Here is a 12,853-nt window from a genome sequence, read left to right as displayed (position 1 = left end):
AATGATGACTAAAGGTAAGCGTGAATCTCAATTGATCTGCTTCTCTAAATCACTGCATTACTTCTACCCGATGCTTCAATCTTTTTTCATTATAGTGCGATGAAAAAAATTATAATAGGCTGTTATGTTTGGGTCAATGAATGGAAGCAAAGTCATTTTTACTAAAAAAAATTGCCTTATAAATTGATACAAATTATTTCAAAAGTAGTTTGAAAAACAAAGATTTTAGAAAATGGAGATTCGAATCAACAAGCGTTTTTTCACTTGAAACAACTTATAGCAACCACACAAACACCAAACGCAAGAAAAAAACTTACTGTGAAAAAAATAACATATAGAGACAACAAGCATAAATTTAAACTACCAAATGAAAGTTGATGAACTCGCAGCTTTAACTCAAAAAATCGTGTTTTTATGCATAAAAAAACACAAAAAAAAAATCTACTCAAAGTGTGCCAGCGTGATATCTATCACGGGCTGAAGTGAAGGCAAAACTTGACGCCGATCAAAATCTTTCAACTCGCAAGCATATATTAGTTTTAGGGAATCCTTACATCTTTTTTTTTCAATAGAAAAGTCTTTCGCCCTTGTTTAGTAGCTTGTTTGGAGGTGATGATTGCAGTCCTTCAATGTTTTCTTTTCCAACTCCGTTCAATCAATATTTTGAAAAGTGACGCACAGATTAAAACTGAAGAAGATTAGAAACTAAAAGAAATTATTAAAAACACTAATAATTATAAGTTACTTAATATTGTATAAGTTAGTTTGATCTGTTTTACCAACTTGCTTCAATCATCCAAAAGGCTATAATTTATAAGCTTTTGGATAATTGAAGCATTTCAGCTACAGAGATAAAGGTTAGGCGAAATACTGGCAGGGGAAAAGAAAACGTTCGATGAAATGTTTAACATATAAAGACAACAAGCATGTATTTAAAACTATCAACTCAAATTTGATGAACATCTGTAAACATTTCAGCTTTTACTCGAAGAATTCTGTTTTTATGCACGAAATAAACGAAAAAAAAAAAACAAACTAATTCTTGAACTTGTGATTGAAGAGATTGTGAAGGCACATGGAAACAACATGGACAAGTTCGTGTGAGCTTTTGGACCACACTGACATGTTCCAGCGGCCTAACTTTCAAGCACTTAATTCTCCTTATCCAAAACATCTTTTGAAGACTGAAAGGACAGATGATTGTTTGCTTTTGTTTGTGCTCAGCTTTCTTCCTCTCTTTTGTCAATTGAGGGCCCAGGTTATTGAAGCTGATTTTCGCTTCAGCATACGCTAGCAACTGATTGTTTTTGTACTTCATTTTAACAGCCCCTTGAACAAAGCTTCACTTGGAATATTTCTCTTAAAACTTTCTTGTTCAGCCCATTAGAAAAAATCAAATCCACGGAGAACAAATATGACTCCAAAAATCTAAAGGATCACTAACTCTCCCAAACAAGCTTCCTTTCATCGTCGAAAGGAGGACGGCAATGTTCGGCCGTGTTTTTTGCGGAGAAATCATGTGCCCAATAATCTCGTCTTCCGACCACAATAATGACCCTACTTTTCGGCCATATTTGCCAACCGTCAATTGACTAATTGACAGAAGGTTTACATCCTTCCACATGACAGAATCTCCATCTTCTTCAACTGCGACCGGTTTAACGGCGTGGAGCTCGAGGTTTTTGGCCTAAAAGAAACACTTGGTTTTGAGCTGAGTTTCAGATATATCTTTTCCGACAAAAAAAATTTAAGTTAAATCCCTTCTATGAATCATATTTAAAAAACCTACTAAAGATTTCATGGACTTAACAATCGTCACAGTCTCATGAACGTGCCTTTTGAAAATCGCTCCGGTGACATTTTTGAAATCTATGATCGACTTGTTAGTGTTTTCGACCATTCCTGTTAACCCAGTTAGAGTCTGATTAGTACTTTCGGCCACACTAGCAAGTTTGTCTAGTACATTGTTTTGCTTATCAAGCAAGATGGTTTGCTTTTCCATCATGCTCATCATGGAAACCATGAATTGACGACCCTGAAAAAATCCTATGCTTATAACCGGCTGCTCCATAGAATGACGAACACTCAAAATTATTCGGTCTTAGCCTTGCAACTTACAACAATCATAGTTACTTCACTAGAAGAGGCTGCGGGCGAATCATACACATTAGGTGTGGTAGCGCATCTCATTATTTTGCTAGGTGGCGCGGATTTCACATCGTTGCGGTGAAAAAGTCAGCGCTTTTGAACTTGAGGCAAAATCTCTAAATCACCCAGAGGTAAATCCCCTATATCTCTGTCTGCAGTTTCTGCTTCGCTCACAATTGAATGAATAATTTCATCCAGGGCTTGTTGCTCATACTACAAAAAACAACACAAAAATTACAAGCAAAAACATCTTATTTGACTGTTAGATACTATTAGATACTCTTAGAACAAACCATTTGGGGCTCATCACTATGTGAATCTACGCTAATGACATTTGGCTGCATAATAGCTGTCATTGAAGGCGAACTGCATTGAGTGGGGGGATTAATGGAAACACTTTTCACATTACATGGAGGATATATGATGCCCGGTTCTTCATTTTGTTGAAGATCATGGCAAGCAGTCGACAGATCTAACAAACAACGGTGGATATAGTCTTTTGCGCCGATTGCCTCCACTTTAGCCTGATAATACTGCTGGCCTTGTTTGACAGTCAGCACCGTTCCATCCTTAAAAGGACCAATTAAAAGCAAAAATAAACAAAAAAGCAAAACCTTGAAACGTTCAACTACAACAATTCCTGGAAGTTGATCCAGCGACATCAAAATTTGATCTGAAAGAAGTTGCATCGTCCCAGGTCTTCTGTCCTTGTAAATGAACAGCAAGACTCATTTCGTTTGCAGAGCTTTCTTGATGTTTTCATGGAACAAGGCAATTTCTTGCTGGCTGCGAGAGTCTCGCACCTCTCGGCCTGATCGCGTTTGAGACCTTCTAAATTGAATCAAACTGCAAACTTCAAACTCAATTAATTTTTTTACGACGTAGACTAAATTGTGTCTTCCAAAATTCGAGAGATTTACTATAAGCTGTGAAAAATCAATCAAAGACGCGTTATCTCGGAAACCAAAAACTCTGAGTGTGCCAGCGTGATATCTATCACGGGCTGAAGTGAAGGCAAAACATGACGCCGATCAAAATCTTTCAACTCACAAGCATACATTAGCTTTAGGGAAACCAAAAACAATTGGTCAATAAAACTTGGAAACCAGATTTTTAACTATGAGTGTACCCTGACAGCACGCTTATAGGATTGAGAAATTGGCAAGTTTTTTTAAACTAATTTTTTTGAAAACAACTGAAATTAAAATTAAAAACACAAACTCCTTGAAGGGTAGATTACCAACCACGAATTCTGCGCTAAATAAAAACCCGGAAAATAAGAAAGTCGAAAAGTTTCAGTGAAAAAAACATGGGAGAAAGAAAACAAAATGTGCCAGCGTGAAATGTGTCGAAAGCCTTTAACTATAGGTAATTGTTAATATAACTTAAAGCTATGAGAGATGGGTTACGTTTTCTTTGCTTTTGCTCCCATTCAACTAGTGATGTCAGATCTGTTCCTTTTTCCACGCAAACCGAAAAACACGATTAAAACAAATTTTTTCCTTCAACAACTTGATTTAATTTCTGACTTTCATGAACCAATGCTCACAATTAGATTTCTATGTTACGCTAAGACCACTCTTGCTAAATATTATATAGAAAGGTCAAAAATTCTGGTACCATGTTTAGAAACCTTGCTATTTTAAATTCGAAATGAACCGGCGTGAAATGCATCACGGGCTTTTTCTATCGCTAAGTTTCAACTTATTTCCACACACATTACTTCGATTTTTAGTTATTGCTACCATTGAACGAAGGATGTCAGAACTGTCTAATTTCTTGCAGCAAAATAGAATAACACACATAAGCCAAACAAAAATAAGATTCCCATAACCTGACGCTAATTCTCCGCTATTTGAACTAGTGCTCGCACTTAACAAAATCTGTTACGCTCCGACATCTTGCTTGTTAAATTATACAATAAAAAAAGTCTCGTATCTCGATGCATTAACCTTGATTTTATATCAAAGTAGGCCAGCGTCAATTGCATAGCCAGCGGGGACCTATAACTGTCGCTACGTGGTTAAGTAATTCAACACACTGAGTGCTTAATTTACATCTTTTTAGGCATTAGATAAATCTTTCCTACCTTTTTCAGCCGAAACAGAAAAACACGTCATTTCATATTTTTTGTGTAAATAACTGGTTCTGCTTGTAGTCCTTTGCACAATTGACCACAGTATAAAAAGATTTGTTATGCTTAGACAACGCATGATATTTAGCGTTAACACTGATCAACAAATCTCGCATAAAATTGCATATACAACTCAAAGTGTGCCAGCGTGATATCTATCACGGGCTGAAGTGAAGGCAAAACATGACGCCGATCAAAATCTTTCAACTCACAAGCATACATTAGTTTTAGGGAAACCAAAAACAATTGGTCAATAAAACTTGGAAACCAGATTTTTAAGTATGAGTGTACCCTGACAGCACGCTTAAAGGATTGAGAAATTGGCAAGTTTTTTTAAACTAATTTTTTTTGAAAACAATTGAAATTAAATTAAAAAACACAATTTTCTTGAAGGGTAGATTACCATCCACAAATTCTACCCTGAATAAAAACCCGGACACTAAGAGACTCGAAAAGTTTCAGTGAAAAAAACTTGGGAACAAAAAAAACAGAATGTGCCAGCGTGAAATGTATCATGGGCCTTTAACTCTAGGTAATCGTTAATTTAACTTAAAGCGATGAGAGATGGGTTACGTTTTCTTTGCTTTTGCTCCCATTCAACTAGTGATGTCAGATCTGTTCCTTTTTCCACGCAAACCGAAAAACACGAGCTAAACCATTTTTTTCCTTCATCAACTTGATTTAATTTATCACATTCATGAACCAATGCTCACAATTAGATTTCTATGTTACGCCAAGACCATTCTTGCTAAATATTATATAGATTGGTCAAAAATTCTGGTACCATGTATAGAAACCTTGCTAGTTTAAACTCGAAATGAGCCGGCGTGAATTGCATCACGGGCTTTTTCTATCCCTAAGTTTCAACTTAATTCCACACACATTTACTTCGATTTTTAGTTATTGCTACCATTGAACGAAGGATGTCAGAACTGTCTAATTTCTTGCAGCAAAATATAATAACACACATAAGCCAAACAAAAATAAGATGCCCATAACCTGACGCTAATTCTCCGCTATTTGAACTAGTGCTCGCAGTTAACAAAATCTGTTACACTCCGACATCTTGCTTGTTATATTATACAATAAAAAAGTCTCGTATCTCGATGCATTAACCTTGATTTTATATCAGAGTAGGCCAGCGTCAATTGCATAGCCAGCGGGGACCTATAACTGTCGCTACGTGGTTACGTAATTCAACACACTGAGTGCTTAAATTACATCTTTTTAGGCATTAGATTGTGTGAATAACTGGTTCTGCTTATAGTTTTTTGCACAACTGACCACAATATAAAAAGATTTGTTATGCTTAGACAACGCATGCTATTTAGCGTTAACACTGATCAACAAATCTCGCAAAAAATTGCATATACAACTCAAAGTGTGCCAGCGTGATATCTATCACGGGCTGAAGTGAAGGCAAAACATGACGCCGATCAAAATCTTTCAACTCACAAGCATACATTAGCTTTAGGGAAACCAAAAACAATTGGTCAATAAAACTTGGAAACCAGATTTTTAACTATGAGTGTACCCTGACAGCACGCTTATAGGATTGAGAAATTGGCAAGTTTTTTTAAACTAATTTTTTTGAAAACAACTGAAATTAAAATTAAAAACACAAACTCCTTGAAGGGTAGATTACCAACCACGAATTCTGCGCTAAATAAAAACCCGGAAAATAAGAAAGTCGAAAAGTTTCAGTGAAAAAAACATGGGAGAAAGAAAACAAAATGTGCCAGCGTGAAATGTGTCGAAAGCCTTTAACTATAGGTAATTGTTAATATAACTTAAAGCGATGAGAGATGGGTTAGGTTTTCTTTGCTTTTGCTCCCATTCAACTAGTGATGTCAGATCTGTTCCTTTTTCCACGCAAACCGAAAAACACGAGCTAAACCATTTTTTTCCTTCAACAACTTGATTTACTTTCTCACTTTCATGAACCAATGCTCACAATTAGATTTCTATGTTACGCCGAGACCACTCTTGCTAGTTATTATATAAAATGGTCAAAAGTTCTGGTTCCTTGTTTAGAAACCTTGCTAGTTTAAACTCGAAATGGGCCAGCGTGAAATGCATCACGGGCTTTTTTCTATCGCTAAGTTTTAACGAAATTCCACATGAAATAACCTAATTTTTCTTTGATATTGCTTGCTACCATTGAACGAAGGATGTCAGATCTGTCATTTTTTTTGCAAAAAAAATAGAATAACATACATATGCAAAACAATTTAAAAATGCCCATAACCTGGTGCTAATTCTCCGCTATTGTTATTGCAATTGTTGACCACCGTCCTTGTTATTTTCTTATTGATTGATTTCGGGGTATTATATATACGTTTTATTTGGAAATGTTCCAATATGAAAAGAGTTTTTGCTCATGATGTTGAATAACTGACTGCAACAACCTATCTGTTTTTTTTTCATTACGTTTGCTGCTCAGATGTATTAAACTTAATTGAAAATAATTCAATTTGCTAGCCATCAATTAGAAAAAAATATTAACTAAGACGGTTCATTATTTGAAAGAAATTTTCGGCACTCCGAGGCAGTAAATATTGACATGTGTAGATAGCCTCTTTCATTTAAATGAGCCAGGTCGCGCAGCTTCCCCTTCTTGTTTCTAGTTCCGAAATCATCTAATTTGAAGAACCGGGCAGACGCGATGGCATAACCGAACTCCCTTTGGAGCCGCTTATTTATTTCCGTTACAGGATTGCACCACATCTGAGTTCGGCGATCATATAGGATGTGGTTATCCCTCCGAGGGAGAAATGCGCAGATGCGCTTTTTGATGTCTGATCTCAGAGAATTCAAGAAACTCCTAAGGTTATCTAAAATTGCTTCCACTGCAAGACTGTTGAGATCATTATTTCCTACTATAATTAACACTTTGTTGTAGTTGTTCGCCTTTTGGCTCAAACCTGCTAAATGCCCCGTTCGCCTTCCGCCAACAGCATCATATGCAACTCTAAATAGTTTTCCAGTCAAACAAAAAAAAGCAGAACTACTGATTGGTCCAGATAGAATTAACATACCGTTATTGCTTGAGCAAAGCATTTTTGTAGATTGTGGGCAGTGAGCGCCGAAGGTTCGAATCACCGATTACAAGGAGATTCGACATCTAACGACAGATCCAACTATTTTAAAAACAAATATTTAAAATTTCGAAATAAAAATGAGTTTTACGTTCTAAGACTACTTCATTCTTGTTTTATTTCCTCTTTTCTTGCTTTTAATGAAAACTATTTGCTGGATGATAAGCTTTTCTACTAAGAACACTAGCACAGTTGTTGACAATGAATAAACTGTCGAGAAATTTTGAATTGATCAAATCGCAGAAAAATAGGAAAAACACATAACCCTATCACAAAATGGAGGTCGGGAGTGCTCGATAAAAAACGAATTCTAATAAAAATTATCCAATAACAAGTAAGAAAAATTGTTACTCGAATATGTCACTTAACTCCGAAAAAAAACACTAGAAAATCGAAGAGAAAAAAAATCACTGAATGAAAGAGACAAAATCAAGAGAAAAAAGGTATAGGAGCTTCACGACCAGCTGAAAAATTCTAAAACAGTAATTCACCCTCGCATTAGAATATCATTCATTATGTAATTTTGCGGCATTTTATTTGAAGCGTTTAGTTTTAGCGAATAAAGCTTATTGAAATAAAAAAGATCATTAGGTATCTACCATGAAATGTATTTTGTGAAGTAATTTTTATGATATAATTTCCCTACTGTTGTGTGATTCTACAAATTCCTTTTAGATAGTGGTCAAGGAGTTGTCTTCTGATTTTTACTTCTGAGAATTCTCTTTTACATGAACTATCTCCTTTTTCTAACAAATTTGCAGTTAAATTTTGACAAAATTGAAATTGTCTTCTATTTTCAGCTAGTGGGTTTACAGAAAATGGGATATAATTGGTCGTTTACTTGGTGATTTCTATTTATCGAGGTGATTTCTATTTTTTGTTATCTATCTCACAGTTGGGTAAAACGATTGTTTGCTTATTTCCTGATTTTTGAATGACATAAGGTTTAGGATGAGAGATGCAAAATGTTGTTACATATTTCTATTTTCTTAGACTGTTAGTTCTTACAATTTTTTGTGGTTAGCTTAACTAGGGTTATGTATTGTAGGGTTGGAGAGAAGATTATATCAATTCATGAGAATGATATTTGCTTTCTCGTGGCTAGTATAAGTTAAGGTGTTAACTTACTAAATCTTACCTAGGGCTAGTGATTTGTGATTAAGGGTTGGAGAATATTCAATCGATCCACAAGGTTCAGGTATAATAAGAACACAAGTAGTTCGTTACGTACTACTTTAAACTTACTAAGTTTCAGCGTTATCTTGGGTCGGTAAAAAGGGGGGATCAAGTGAAACTGTTTATCTTAATTAGAATGGTTAATTTTTTTGTGAAAAATTTCTGTTATTCCTGGTTCGTGAATAAGGGTTGATAGTGAATCGACGTGTGAGGTCGTTAGACACTTTATAATTTGTGAGGGGCAGAACAAAATTGTTCTAGTTGGTCCAAGAATAAGGCTTGATGATCAAAATATAAAATTAATTTAATTGTGATTTAATTTAAGTGAAATTTAATTAAAGATTCAAGGAAAGTCTTGATGATCAATGGCTTTATATAAGTTTTTAATTTCAGTGACAACAAGGTTAAGCCTTAATAATTTAAGTAAAAGTTTAATTGAAAATAATTTAAGTAAAAGTTAATTAAAAGCTTTGTTTTAGTTTTTGGTGGTGTTAGTTGTTTTATGATTTGCTGTTATGTTTTAGGTGATGAAGCAGGGATGAAGAGATGATTTATTTCTATACTAACAACTTGTTTTTTATACTAACTAAATCTTGTACTTTTATATTCAAAAAACAATTTTATTCAACATATTTTTAAATTATTGCAGGTTTTGAATGGAAATGATTAGTGATGTTTTTATCAAACGTTATTGTACAATTATTAAATTTATAGCGCCTTTAGTGATCGTTGAAGAATTTTCTTCAAAGATCCTATGTCAGTAAAGGAAAGTCTAAATTTACTAATTCTGAAAATAAAATTTTGATCTGGCTTTTGCCGTACGATCATAAAATCGATGGTTAGATTTCGTCCTAATCGTATGTCGCCTCTTGTCCGAGGTCTTTTTCCAATACCAGGAAAATCTCGCATTGTTCGGAAAATTGGTAGTGATCTATTGAGTCGTAGAGACAATTCGACTAAATTTTTGTTGTTTAGTATTTTTTTTATGTTATATTGTTCTAATTCTAAGCTAATGTTAGTTTTCTAATCTAAGTTTTCTATGGTCTTGTTCGAGCTGTTTGGTCGCACCAAATGAGTTAGGTTCTATTAGCTCAACTCATAGAGTATTATCGGATAAGGTACATTGTCTGCTCGGCACGCTATATTTTTTTCGGCCGGGTAGATTCGTGTAACTACTAAGTCTAATACCGATCCTAGTCTTACTCTTATATCGTCTAGTCTCAATAGATCTAGAGTATACTGGTTTATGGCGAGTCGGTCTATTGGAGAGAAGCAACTAAATTCTAAGTTAAGTTAAAATCTCTCTGGTTCTGAAACTACAAGTAATTTCAGCACTTACAAATAAGTGGGTTGTTAATTTGATGGAGTATGATTGGTTAGCATTCAATATTTTATAGGGATAAATTATATAAGTTAAAACCAATAATATAATCTAGTTTAGATCTGGTTCCGGTATAAAAGATAGTATACAGTATGAAAACCCGAAAAACAAAGCCCATTGCCTTACTTTTATCAACTAAAATTAGATTTCAAAAGTTCTTTATTGAAAAAAAGAAAAAGATAGATCTTGTTATTGTCTAAATAATTGATTTAGAAGGACAAAGATGGATTTTCGCAAGACACTACAAACCATAAAAATTTCCGAAAAAAGCAATTAGAACCCGTTTTTTGGGGTTGTGAAAAGATCATTTTTTACTATACAAAAGTCTAAGTATTTGTTCAAGGATTCCACAAATGCTGTTGCGCATTCCTCATGCCTTACCATGTTTTTGTCATTTGTTTGTGGACTCAAAACAACAAAGATGATCGAAGAAAAGTAGCAACGTTTCGGATCTGATTTTGGCCCGTTCAGAATCCGCTTACAATGCTGACATGTTGACATGGGAGGCTCCGAGAACGGACACACAGCTAATGAGCTTCCTAGGGTTTGCCAATTATTACCGTGAATTCATCAAAGGTTATGCAGACAAGGTGCATCCAATGCAGAGGATGATGCGCAACAAAGGAAAGAAGTTCGAATGGAACGATGAAGCACAGGTTGCCTTCGAGAACATAAAGCGGGAACTGTGTGAAGCGCCAGTGCTAGGCATGCCTACAGAAAACGGCATGTATGTTTTTGACACAGACCCATCGGAAGTAGCCATCTCAGGAATATTGCATCAGGAGCAAGAATGGAATGGAAAAACGGTTCTCCGTCCCATTGCATATGGCAGCAAGGCCTTGAGTGACACTGAGATGAAATATGGTACACCAAAAGCATAAATGTTTGCAGTAGTCACTTTCGTGGAAAAGTACCGTGCATACTTGGGGAGCGCTCCCTTGAAGTTACGCGTGGACAACAGAGGATCGATACTGGGAAAGAAGTTTATGGGATACGTCAGTGGGAACTTTAGTGATTTTCAATGACAGAAACAGAAATGATCAACAGTATCGGATTACAATGCAGTAGACGAAATTGATGAAATCCACCGAGTGATGATGGAAGTGGAACCAATACTGGAAGCGCCGGGAAAGCGTAATTGGAGGAGCATCATGTTGACACATGATGAGTTCCCCTGCCATTGCTTGCTACAATCCTGGTGGTATCCCAGGCGCAGTAATCTGGTGTTGATCTGGGACTGTGGAGAGCTGCTCTTCATGGGTTTACCAGACTCATCACGGCCCCTAACGATAGTGATAGTTGCAGTTATGATGGCGATACGATGGCTGGAAGCTCATGTAAGGGAGAACAATCGACAGGAAACGCCTACGAGAAGTTGTTGCGTTTGTTTCACAATAACCTAAAAGTCCTAGATGTAGGGTTTTTTTTATGGTGAATTATTATAAATATGCAAGGAAATGATGTCGGAGTTTGAGTGTTTCATGGGCTTAATAGATGAAATGTTTACTCGAAAAAACTTATGAATTGGTCTAAATTCAAGGCCAGACATATAAAGATGTTGTTCGTTTTGACTTTTGTCATATTGATGAACTTGTTTGATTGAGAGTTCATACAGATAACTTGATAGTGGTTTTAGGTGTTTTCGTTCTGTTTTGTATATTGGGTAAAATTTTGAGAAAATAGTGGTCATTTGTTCATTCTTTGAAAGAATGTTAAAGCTGTGTTATTCATCCTTGTATATTTTTCTTTTATAATAAATTTACACACTAAAGTATTAAAAGTTGGTATATTTTTAGTGATAAATGGGATTCCGATGATATTGTGTTTTATATCTGTGATATGGAAAGTTTGTTTGAATGGTTTATTCAAGAATTTATTTTGTTCCATCGTTTTAGTGGGAACAAGGAAAAGTTGATTTTTTCCGTAGTTTGTGCTGTTGCTAGTCTGTGCTGTTGCTAGTTACGGAATATTTGTGCTCGGGGTGGTTTTTTTTTTCTCAGACAAGTTTCGACTTCTTATCTAGCCATTTTTGACGGAATTTTTAAAAATATCATTCGAAAAGTATTGTTGACCTTAGCTCAAAATTGAAAAAATATTTCACTTGTGATCATTTTTCATAAAGATACGAGGGTTTAAAGATTGCCATTTTGGCCAATTTGGGACAATTAACGCGCGATGTATTTTGCGCTTTTGACGCGTAAGCGGAGTGTTAACCAGTCTTAGAAATCGTTCCAATTTACTTGAAAGAAGCTTATTTGCCCTAATTGATTTATTACAAGGGGAGAAATCTATTCTTTTGTATTTCATATGGCGTGCGGGGAGATAATTTCCATAAAAAGTTTCATATTTTAGGATTTTTTTTTCTTTTTGTTTCATTTCATTTAGTTTTTCCTTGTTATTACTGCTCCATAGACCTTAAGAGGCAGTCGGAACAATTAGGGCCTCACCCTGATATGAGCAGTCTTGTTAGCCTTTAAGTTTTCTTCACAGCAGCAATGAGTCCAAACTTCAAAGTCCTTGATGAAAGTTTCGGGTTATCCTAATTTTTTGAATAGGAGTTTTCGTCAAGTTATAAGCACGGAGTTATGCAATTGATAAATTGAATGAAATGAAAACCCTGGTTGACCTCCATACACCAAAAATGCTTATCATACATTTCCATACATCAAGTGTATGGGAAAATGCTTGTCATACAATTTTCATACAATTTCTAAAAATGGTTGAGAAAAGATATAATTTTAGTTCTGTGGCTGTTTGATTCTTATAAAAACACTCTGGTAAAAAAAAAACCGAGGTTTTTGTTTTTTGAAAAAAATGCTTATCATTCAATTCCCATATATGGAAATTGTATGACTGGCCTTTTTTCGAAGGCGACACAAAAATTTTGAAAATTTGGCCCAAAAACTTTTTGTTTTT

The 12,853-nt window shown here is 35.2% G+C and overlaps 1 protein-coding gene across 1 annotated transcript; it reads left to right on the top strand.

The window, feature by feature from the left end:
* The first annotated feature begins 10,428 nt into the window (after nucleotides 1-10,428).
* Nucleotides 10,429-10,818, top strand: LOC134848834 (uncharacterized). Its single transcript, XM_063866347.1, has one exon. The coding sequence runs from the start codon at nucleotides 10,429-10,431 to the stop codon at nucleotides 10,816-10,818; it is 390 nt and encodes a 129-aa protein (XP_063722417.1).
* The last annotated feature ends 2,035 nt before the right edge of the window (nucleotides 10,819-12,853 follow it).

The sequence above is a fragment of the Symsagittifera roscoffensis genome, chromosome 6 (assembly GCF_963678635.1).
Source record: "Symsagittifera roscoffensis chromosome 6, txSymRosc1.1, whole genome shotgun sequence".
NCBI classification, from domain to species: Eukaryota; Metazoa; Xenacoelomorpha; order Acoela; family Convolutidae; genus Symsagittifera; species Symsagittifera roscoffensis.
Note: the sequence above shows the minus strand (reverse complement) of the source record. Positions and strands in the feature narration are given on the sequence as shown.